Below are 11,346 nucleotides of genomic sequence, written 5' to 3'. Positions count from 1 at the left end.
TGTGTGCTTTATCATGCAAAGTGAGTGTGTTCAGTCCAGCTGACAGCTACAGAATATTCTCAGCTGTCCAGAGAAACGTTACTCAGAAAATGCAGCATTAWCATGCACAATTTGCGGCTAAACCCGATATATCTTTTAAGAACTTAAATATTTAAGTTGCCCTGACATAAACGTATGCTCTAGGAATTCTATTAATTGACAGATGAAGCTAGCTAGGACAAATAGTGGGACTCRTACTGAAATCAGGGACATTCCTGTATAGGGATCTTAATACTATAGATCTCTACCACAAATACTTTTTGATCATTGTTTTGTCAGCACCAGCTACGTAGCCTTCCTGAATTCTGAGGAGTTATAAGCTGTAGAGCTTATATGTATAACTAGTTCACTGTAGTTTAGTTAACATCACATATTACTGTGCTACTGAAAGTCCTGTATTGTGCCTAAGTCTTTCTTGCTTTGTGCTCTAGGAGTAAAGAACTAATTTGTTAGGCTTTGGAAATGCAGAATCTCTGACCCACATTTTAACACTGGAGCTTAATCTTCAGTTGCATGGAAACGGGGGTAGTTTGATGTCATGGGAGATGAGGTAAAGATTATCTAGCTGTAGGGTTTTTGGTTTTGTTTTTTTTTTTTGTTTGGGTTTTTGAACTGTTAGAAGTTCTAAACGATGAAAGCAAAACAGTTCTGCTTTTTAAGGAGGTGCTGTTACTCTGSTATAGCCTTGTAAAACCCATCTTAGAGGTAGTTTGCCCTCATTCAAGGAAGTGGTGTTGTCTGTGCTATTTTCAATAAAGAAATACATTTGTCATTTAACTYTCTCTGTAGTAGAGTAGTACTGTAATCATTTCTATAGAGAAAGATAATAAATKAGGTTATAAATCTATTAATATACTTTAGCACTACAGCTTTATGCTGTTCTAAGCTTGTTGCTCCCAAAGTGAGGAAGTACAATTTGCTTTTACCAGAAAACCTTTGATATTTTTGTCTTGATCTAAACAGTGGGCATGTCTAACATCTCATTTTGCATCTAAGAAAATAATCTTGATTTATCAGTGTTCTGGCTGAATTCCCATGCATGTTTGATCCCGACCATCTCCTAYGCCTAATGCAACTCTGCTCTTGGCAAATTATCCATGTGCTAAGAAAAAATGACAGCAGAGAACCAGATTTCTGTCTTGTAGGTGAAAAGATGATGCTGTTGCAAACTGTTTCTCTCAGCAGACTGGTGAAACTGCCTGCATTCTTGCTTTGATTATTGCTCAGCTGTCTTAGGCCTGATGCAAATGCTCCTTTTTTCTTTCGCTTGAGTCAGTTGGTTCTCACTGTAGTATGTGTTTGGGGGAGAGAGGCTGAGGGAAAGTTTAAAGCCTTTGGGGGTGTGTGTTTGTGTCTGCTAGGGCTACTTTCTCTTAGATTCAGTTATCATAATGAAATGTTAGGCTTCCGTAAACATTCAAAGTAGTAATTCACTGTCCCCACAAGCAAAGAAGAAAACAATCTTCTCCTCCACCCACGTACACAGAAACTTAGATGTGTGCAAGATGGGAGAGTTACCCAGTCGTTTAGATTTTTATCTTCTGCCTGTTTTTTTTCTAGTTGCTACTGATGAATACTCTAGTAGGACTCTTAAGTATGTGGCATAGTACAAAGTTTCCCCCAGTGGCTAGTTTGCGATAAGCTCAAGTATTGGAGTGCAGGACTATGGAGACTCTCTAGTCTGGCCTTTCTAATGGCCTGAGTTTTCTTTAGGAAGGAATGTCTTAAAAGTTCATTCAAGCTCTTTTCTTTGAGGGCTTTGTTTGAGATTTTTCACTTTTTTGTTTTTTTTTTTCTCAGTTATCTTGTAGTTGGAAGCAATAGCTATTTTTGGGGGGAGTAAAACATCACAGCTCTAAGTGTTTTATTTTGTTGTTTTTTAGTAGATGTAATTATGTTGACTGCTCTCTCAAGAGGTTTCGTCTGTGTGCTTAACTGTTCTGATAAATGATGTGTAAGATGTTMCTATTGACTTCCTTTATCTGTTATCTTCCTCCAGTGCAGGCCAGCAAAATTCGGCTCTTAGATACTGTATCAGAGAAGAAACATGACTTTCAGTACTGCTCCCCTAGTGATATTGACTTGATAGGTTTGTAGGACTGATTACACTGTAGTTCACTGATTAAACTTCCATGTTCTACCCAATTTTCAAATTCTGATAATGCTCTCTATGAAATTCAGCCATTTCTCTTCAGCAGCTGCTACCTCTAGTGTTTTGCAGCCAGTGAAGCTGTTAATAGCAGCAATGTTGGGGGCTTTGAAGAGAGATGAGAGGTTTATGTCCTTAAATTAAGGACGCGGGTGGATGCTTGCTGTTGTTTCCAGCTTCAGCCAGCGGTGGGTTTGCTTCGCCGTGCTTGCCGAGCTGAACAGCTGCTTATCCAGAGCACCTGCCTCTAGTGCCCTTTGCTGAAGAAGCAGCTCGATCCCCATGCATGTTGCACAAGAAGCTCATTCAGTCACTCTCTGAATTGCACCTTTCTGCTCCTTGCACTGCACAAGCATGTYGCTTTCCTGGAGCAGGGAGCCAGAGCTTTAATTTAAAGTGAAGTGCAATAGAAGGCTCTAACCGTAGTGCATCTATGGATCCTGTGCACTATTAACCTCTAGTCAGTGTGCTTGCTCTGATGAATGCCATGCTTGGGCTACCTCCTGGGCCTTGATTTTTTTTCTTTTTTTTTTTCCTACTAATCTCTTTACTACCCCCTTCCTTCCCTGTAACTGCAAAATCTTTCCTTCTACATAAAAATCAACCTACATCTAATAAACCCCCTTGTTCCTCCACCTCATCTGTGTGCTGCTCTCCTACTTCTTCCATCCTCTGAAACTGTATTGAGTAGCTGGAAAGACCTTCTGGGGACAGACTCTTCTGAAACTTGATGTATGCTTGGGGAGTGTGAACTGACATCGATGTTGCCTCTGAACCGCTGCTACCGCAAAGCAAAACTTGCCCTGTCTGAGAAACCGGCCCAGCTTGGTGCGGTGCCTGTAAAGTGGAAACAGTAGTTGCTGGTTGCTAGGGGCAGTGTGCAGCTGATCAGTGATAAGATGCTGCCAGTCTTAGCCAGTTTCCAACTGTCTTGCATATCATCATTACTCATATTACCAAGCCACGTTAGTGGGGAGTTTCCACTTCCATTTGAATCGTTTTGCAGCTTGTCCAACTTGGTTTGGTGCTGTTCAGTAGTGGGGCTGGTAACAAAAGAGCCCACTACTTAAGGTGAGCATTTTGGGAGCGTCTAAGATAGRCTTGCGTGCAAAAACAGTCTGCTAGTCTGTTAGCATAGGAAAGCAACTAGTCTAGAAACTTATCTTAAGAAAACTTCTTTTTTTCCRCAACAAGGGATTGTGTTTGTCCGCTCTCAAATAAGCACAAGAGAGGTGAGCCATCCCTGGCACAGAGTGCCTTAGCAGGATTGTGCCAGGCCTCTACACAATAATATCTAGACAATAGGCAAKATCTTACATCCCAATACCTCCTCTAGAAGAATTAGACAGTGCTATTTCCTGAAGGCACTTTCGGGATTTGGGAAATGCCTCATCCCTGCAAGGAGTGGGTGTTGCAGCGCTCCAGCAGGCCCTTGCAGTTGGGAGACAGCRTCCCTTCTAAAAGCATGAAAAGCATCATTTAAATGTGGTGGCTGTGCAGCTGGGGCCTGGGTGGGAAACAAAAGTCTCAGCATTAAGAAATGGTGTGTTGAGGGTCCTGGACAGAGACTAACAAACATAAGTTAATTTAGGGACTGTACTGATATGTGCTCTTTAAAAAAAAAAAAAAAAAATATGCAGGGCCCACCTGCATGATCAGGATTGCATTTCTTAAGCTCCCTTCTACCCCCAGAGTAGGACTTCTCTTTGGGCTTGAACCCCCACGTGCCTGCTGAATTGAGCAGTGACTGTAATAAGAGCTGTAGCTGCCGCTTAGCAGAACAGTCAGTGTCGCTCCTGTCTCCCTTCCTCACGAGAAGGGCTCTGCAGCCCTTCACTAAAGACAAAGCATTTCTCACGTCTATCAGCGCATTGAAAGCTTTTCCATTCACATTTATGTTAACATTCTTATCCTGGGAAGGTTAAAGTTCACCACTTTCCCAAGAAGTTCCTACACAGGCTGTTTTCAGCTTAAACTTGCAGAACAACTCTCTCTCAGCTGCAGCTGCTGAGCGTTTGTGTCTTTTCGGAGCGGAAGGGAATGTACAAAGCTCCCCCACTCCATCGAGCGTGAATATTATCTATGTGTGTCCCTTCCCAAGAGCCACCCCATCTTACTGCACAGCAAGCAAGAGCACTGTGTACACAATATAATTTGTCCTTTATTACAAGATTTTCCATTGCAAATATTGATCTGACCATCACCCAAAGCTAGCTTGTTTAGGCTGAGCCGGGGGTTGAATAACCACAGAAATAGTTAGCGTGCCGGCAGGACTTTCAGCAGGTAATATCAAAGTGCTTTACAAGCTCCTTGTGACAGATGGGAAAAGTGATGTGTAATGACTGCTCCAAAATCATAGAGCGAGTCACTTTTTAATAAGGAGTTTAGCCTGAGGTCTTCAAACAATCCAAGTCTAATCCCACTCTCAGGAAATTCCAGTCAGGCTTAGGCTAGAATTTCTTTAACTGTACTATTTGCCCGTATTACCTGGAGCAGGGACTGCAGTGACTGCCAAAATGCGTTTTCTGCTGCTGTATCAAAGCAAATTTGATTTAAGCTCAAACACCAGTGGTGCAGTTGAATGTGTTGGCTGCTTCTCCGTGTGCCTGCCCTCGGTTTGGAGGTTTAGTTGAGTCATGGTGTGAGCAGCAGCCAGCCCTGCCTTTTTCTGATCTGATAAGATGCTTTTTAATTTTAAAGAACCTTGTAGGATATCTGCTGCCTTTTTGCCCACTATTTCCCAACTTTCTTATTATATTCTCCTATTATTCTGCTATTATATTTTAAGGCCAATTCTGTTTGCTTAGGGGTTTTTTTTTTTCCTTCTTTTCTCTTAGGAATTTCAAACACAGTAAGTCTCAGCTTTTCCTGATTTCACTGGAGGATATCAGGAAAAAAGGATAGATAGGGAGGTCTCGGCATTGAGAACTCTATATGTGGCAGCAAGATTTAGTCTACAGCTTGGGTCAGAGTACAGTAACACAGCAGAGCTGGGTTTAAGGCCCGTGTTCCAGATAGAAATTCTGCAGCCATGTGACACATGGCAGCGTTAGGCTGCAAATATGCTCGTAACTTTGCACCAGGAGCCTCTGCGCCAGATCAGGTATCATTTGTCTGTCAACAGCTGGTAGAAAGCTGGGATGTGCACCGGGCCGCGTGCACTAGCTAATTTGATAGAAATATCATCTGGCCGTTAGAGAAACAGATCAAATTTTCACTGTGCATGATCCGAAAGTGCACCAATGCGGAGCTAATTGTGGCCCTGAGCTTCTTTCTCATCTAAAACGTGAGCTAGCCACTGAAATTAGATAATTGTAAACAAGCAGATAACTATAAGCACTGACCAACAGATCTTTTCCTTCCTGTTATTCAGCTTTCTTTCAGTGATTGGGACATAGTCATTTCATTAACAACCCAGTCACAGGACAGTTCCTATTCCTCTGCCAGTAATTTGCTACCCCACACAAGTATTTCACAAAAAAACACACAGCAATCCCCCTTAGATTCCCTAGCAGGTGCTTGTTTTCCAGAAAGCCCAGTGCGACCCACTATTTCCTGCCTCAGAAAATGCTTCCAAGTACTGTTCTGCAGGATCTTTCCTGAAAGCTGAAGGGATGTGAATCAAAAATCCCAGCAATTCTCTCCCCGTTAGCCTCAGCTACCCTGAGCATGCCCAACACACTACAGCTATATTACAAAAACACCTCTTGTGTAGGTGACTTACTACCCTTACTACCTGCATTAGTTCAGCAGAATGGTGCCTCCTGCTGATGGGTGGTAGTGGCTGATCCTGGGCTGCCTCTAGTTTTGGTCTATACCGGCCAGTTCTGCTTTGCCTCCAATGGGATTTGTCTGTCTGGTCCTGCGGGAGCAAGCAGGCATGGATCTAAAGCTAAGGGCTCTTCCTGTTCTCTTTGCCCACTAGCAAGGAGCATGGTTAGGTGAAGAGAGGCTAGCAGTTGTGTGGCCTTTGCTTTGATTGCTCCAGCTGTGCAAGCTGGAGAACAACAAGGGCAAAGAAGATGCTCTGGGGAGGCTGACTTGCAAACCTGTCCAAAATGAAGGTTGATAGTGGCCTATCAGTGCAGCAGATTCCATTTAAATGCTACTGATGAGGTGCAGCTTGGGCTCTCTAAGCCTGCCTTGTTAAGTCAGTGAGCACTAATCGCTAGGGCAGTGCTGTTGGCACCAGTAGGGAGGTCATCTCTCCTATGTGGGAGGCAAAGCAAATATAGTCAAGAGGTTACGCAGTCCCAGAGAAATGTGTGCTGGTTGTCTCCCTGTGCTTAGGCTGGACGTGTCCCATCCTCTACTCAAGTAGGCTACTGCTGTTAGGCAGTACCTGATGTGTGGCTTGTAAGGAATCTCCTCTCAGCTTCCATATGCTTCCACTTAAGCTGCCTTCAGTGGTTAATGAGGACTGAACCGTGATTGGGAGTCCTCACCTGGAAAACCACCCCTGGCAAAGGAGCTTGGAGCTGGAATACACTCTTGGAGAAGTACAGAAGAGTAATCATGCAGCAAGTGAAGAAGCAGTCCAAGGTAAGTTGCTGTTCTTTGTGTCTCAATTACATCTTTTGTCTGGTGGCTGGAGCATGCCAAGTTTGTTCCTCTCATAGAGTTCAAGCCAGGGCCTTCAAGCATTTRTCAATCTCAAGCAATCAGTGTTTCCCTGCTGCTTGGCTGGCCTAGTGTAGGAGTTGATGCGTACCTTTTTTGAGTAACTAGTTGTGAAAAATGCTAGAAGTGCCTCATCTGAATTCATGGATCCCTGAGCTTGTCCGGGGATCCCTTCTGTGTGGTTAAGAACTGACTCTGTTGGCCATTCTAGCACCATGTTTCAGATCCCTCTCTTTCTGGTACAGTGCTGCTTTGACCAAATTTTATATCTGGCTTGTGGGGTCTTAATGCCACCTACAGGAGCTGAGGTTGGTTTTGTGCAGAGCTGGACCTCACACGGTCCTTGTAGACATTTTGTGTCTGCATACAATTGCTGTCAGCTAAATGTTTATTTTAAAGCAAATTTTCTTGTTCTTAGTAACAAGGTAAAGGAGAGCTATATATGTATATTTGAGCACTGTGTAGGAGCACTGCTGAGCTGGATCACTTCCAATTTTCCTGCTCCCGTTAAAGGAATGATGGAATATTTACTGCTGTGCATTTTCATAGCAGCATTGTGACAGTGTTGTTCAAATCCAGATTTCCTCCAGAAAAGGAGCAGATAGGATCCTTTCTGTTCTTTTTGGGGCWTGTTATGGAAACGTCTCCCATTCTTTCTTGCCCATGTTTAATGGATAGAAGGTGTCTATAGGKCCTTTTCAAGGTTTCTAGAATTAAGTTGCAAATCTGAAAGCAGCATGAGATGTTAGTYGTGTGTTTTGCCAACTAAAGTCTACTCTGCAATGCAGAGTCAAAAACAGCTCCGTAACTTCGTTGAAACATCTCTTTAATTAGCATGTGTGTATATACATAGTAGCCAAAGGCTATAAGCAGGTAATGAGGTTGTCCCCTTGCAGAGCGACTGGCAACAAAGCGTGTTGCTTGTGCTCTGGGAACAGCTTCTTGTGTGCGAAGCCATCCAGAGCACTGGCAGCGTAAGTAAAGAGGTATTCTGCTTATTTAGAGCATGCTGTGAACTAGGAGTTACACTGACAAATGCACAGCTTTATCTGCAGCTGTTGTTTTGGCCCTGCAAGTTGTTTGGCACCTGTTTGCCAAAAAAAAAAAAAATCAAAATGAAAATAGAAGCTTATTAGAAGTTTTTATGAAATACATTCAACCGGGGACCCTGAAGTCTCGTTTAATAATGACTTCCGCTGGAAAAAGATCTGTTTTGGTTTCCATCTTCCCTGAGAACTAAACGATTTCTTTCTTGAATGCATCCATTTAGTTGCCAAACTGTTACCCAGCTGGAGAGAACCTAAGGCAATAACTGACATTTGACTTTCCTGCTTTTCCTACTGGCTGGGTGGGTGACACCTGAAGTGTGGGTGTGCTTGAAGAGCGTGGGTATTTCTTATTATCGCTATTCTGTTTCTGACAAGTGTTGCCACACTGATAGGCCAGACTGCATAGATATAGTTTGGTATAGATAGATATAGATATCRGCCAAATTCTCAAGTGTAAAGCAAGAGAATCTCATCATGATCAAGCACTACTGCTGCTTTTTCATTTCCTGGGTCTGGAGTTAGCACGTGGGACCCAAATGCTGTCATGGTGTTTCTATAGCATCTTCAACAGTGGATCTTCAACTTGAYAGAAGAAAAGATACATAGGAAAGAAACTGGTTTCCTGAGTTTAACAGCAAAAATATGAAATGCTTTGATGGGCTAGAAACAGCAGTTACCATTGCAGTGGCTGTCATTTAATACAGGTGCATAAAGGTCACAAGATAACCAGGCCTGGGTCCTGCACTGGCTGCATGGGGGCTGTCTATGCCCCAGAAAAGTCTTAGAGCATCTCCGTATCCTAATTAAAGGAGATCCATCTCAGAAGTGTATCATTTTCTCTTTAATCAAGATCATCAGCAAAATATATACCTGTACATATGTATTTGTTGGTTTATTACAACTCATTTTAAGAAAGACTTGGTATTAAAGAACCAAATATATTAAATCTGTCACACTTTAGGTTTTGTCTCAAGCCGTACGTGATGAGCTAGCTATGATGTTGTCTCTGACAACTGCCTCTTACAGTGCAGCCTAACTGGAGGCTAGTGTGGACTTGATTTGTGAACTGTATCTCACTATCGGATGCACAAACCTGGCATTGGCATCCTCAACCCATGGGAATACGATTGTATATATTGAATATATAACATAGTGCCTTAAAGCTTCCAATCCAAGCTTCTGTAGGTCTTCTGAGCACTGCTGTAGATGTGCAGGAAAACTGAAGAGAGAGGACCTACAGTAACTTTTATTCCACGCTTGAAGCAAGGAATTGGAGTAGGGTCCGGCAGACTTCCCTGAGTCTCACYCTAGTTCATTTAAGGGACGATCCCATTGACCACTATGGCTTTGCCTCTTCTCTAGTTTTCTTCGGCTTCTTCACCGTGACTTAGAGCTAATAGCCACTCTGTGCTCTGGGCCTTCTGGGTAACAGTTTTATGCATTTTTCTTGACTTCATTGACTTCTAAATTTTGAAATTTTGGTAAAGGAGGCCATTTCTCCTCAGAAATAGACCTCTTCACCTCACTGATTTAATATATTTATTTTTAAGCTACGTATATGTAAACTGGAAAGAGAGGAGTGGTTGCAAGGATCTAATGTTTCACTGGTAAGTGCAATGGTAGTTGGAAACTATCCTACATACCAAGGTAAAAAGCCTGATAGAGCTGAAAGGCTGAAAACACAGAGAAGTTGCCCTGTGCAGGGCACAGATCCAGATTTGCTGAAGAGAGGTTGTAGAGGAGAAAACACAGCGCACGTAACTGGAAAGGAGCAAGGACAGTTCTGTGCCAGCAGTCTCAGAGATGCAGAGGCTGTAGATAGCRTTTAAAAGGGTAGAAAAGTCTGTGGGAAGAGGAGGAAATGGAAAGGATCAGTCAGGTGGACAGGTGGGTTGGAAGGAGATTTAACTGATGACACTTGTAGGCAGTTTGCTGGGGAAGGTAATTGGCAGCTCTCAGAGGAGAGTGATCGGGGCAGTGCGGTGCTGCTGGATGGCTTTGCTTAGTGCTTTTATTTAAATATGAAAATTGGCAGTGAGGTGTCTGGTAAACTACCCAGCCTTGAGCTCATCATCTGTGCCTATTTTGCTGCACAAGAATCCAGTGCAAAGTGATAGAAGACATAGGTTTCATTGTGCTAGAAGATCACTGTGGTGGCCTTGGCTTTATGTTTTTCTCCTGCCAGTGTGGGGGAACTTGAGTTGCTGCCTTGCTTTGTACAGCTAAGACCCTCAACCATCAGAGGTATCTGCCTGGGGAATACGAGATCAGTAACAAAAAATGTGGCTGCTGGACACGTGGCTGGGACCATGAATGGGTCCCAGGCTGGCCGGAGGTGATTCCCCCATCCTGGAGAAACATCCCATTCTTGGAACTTTTCTGTTTAGTGCAGTGAAGTTTGGACAGGATTGTTTTCCTGGATTTTTCAAGTTCTGAGATACTGTTGGCACCCCAGAGTGCTGAGGTTGGGAAGGAACTCRCTGTGGGTGGGAAGGAACTCGGACACAAGTTCTGGTCGCTCTATGGAGCAAGCTTTCTCAGGCAACATAGGCCAAAAGATGGGCATGAGAAGAGGAAGGAAGAGAATAGCGTGGTCAGTTAGTTATTTGCTGGCTAGTAATTGTAGAGGACAATATTATGGAGTGCTCTTGGTCAACTGATGCAGATCTTGTGTGCTAGTTTTTTTTTTTCAGTAGTAGAATATTTTTAAAGTCTGAGGACTGCAGCTTCTTTTCATCAGAGCTTCTCCAGATAGGATCCTGGCACGTAGCCTCGCTGCCCGTTCCTTTCCGCTGTCCACCAGCCATCCTCTCTTTCTTCAATGACAACTACAATGTCCCCTTCCCTGATGTCCAGTTCATCCATGTTCTAAAGGAGAGAGGGAATGTTAATCTGGTTAGTCTGAGAGCATGGGATGATCTGAGCGTGAATCAAGTGTTTCACCCTGCCTTTCCTCAACAGTCTCGCAGTGCCCTTCTGGCAGCAATGAGCCTGCAATACCAGGCAGGTTATTCACCCACTGAGCTGGCTTTTTTTCCTTAAAATGCTCAGAAACTTCCCCTGCCTCCACGTTCCTCTAGAGCACAGTAAGGGATGGCCATGAAGGATTAAATGCAGCTTTCCTAAACCAGCCTACCTGACCTTTCCTTAGCTTGAAGGTGTTGCTAAATAAAATAGTACAAAGCTTAATTCCTAAAGGGAGATAAAAACAGTGCTTCCAATAATCCAGGCCTTAAACGGGTCATCAGGTCTCCTAATATAGAATGTTGACCAGTGGAGGTATAGTSGCTCCTGAAATATATAGATGTGTGTGTATGTATATACATACTCCTGAAATGGGTAAATTTTATCCCTAAAAGAGCAGTTGCAAGCAATTCTGTCTCTCGGTCCATTCAGTGCTGCTGTCCTATTCTTCATTAGGAAACCATTTTTTCTACCCACAGTGTAATAAAACAGAGAAAGGAATAGCATAGGCTTCTRAAAATAGGT

At 43.3% G+C, this 11,346-nt stretch overlaps 1 protein-coding gene across 1 annotated transcript in view; it reads right to left on the bottom strand.

The window, feature by feature from the left end:
• Positions 1–10,208: 10,208 nt before the first annotated feature.
• The window catches only part of PSTPIP1 (proline-serine-threonine phosphatase interacting protein 1), a 34,703-nt gene continuing 33,565 nt past the window's right edge, over positions 10,209–11,346 (bottom strand). The window contains exon 15 of the mRNA XM_026038656.1: positions 10,209–10,725. Coding sequence (XP_025894441.1) covers positions 10,594–10,725 — 132 coding nt within the window. The 3' untranslated portion in view covers positions 10,209–10,593. The remainder of the gene's footprint in view (positions 10,726–11,346) is intronic.

This window comes from Nothoprocta perdicaria, unplaced genomic scaffold (assembly GCF_003342845.1).
Source record: "Nothoprocta perdicaria isolate Ctin4 unplaced genomic scaffold, notPer1 scaffold_214, whole genome shotgun sequence".
Classification (NCBI taxonomy): Eukaryota; Metazoa; Chordata; class Aves; order Tinamiformes; family Tinamidae; genus Nothoprocta; species Nothoprocta perdicaria.
The sequence above is the reverse complement of the archived record's forward strand: the minus strand, read 5'-3'. Positions and strand labels throughout refer to the sequence as shown.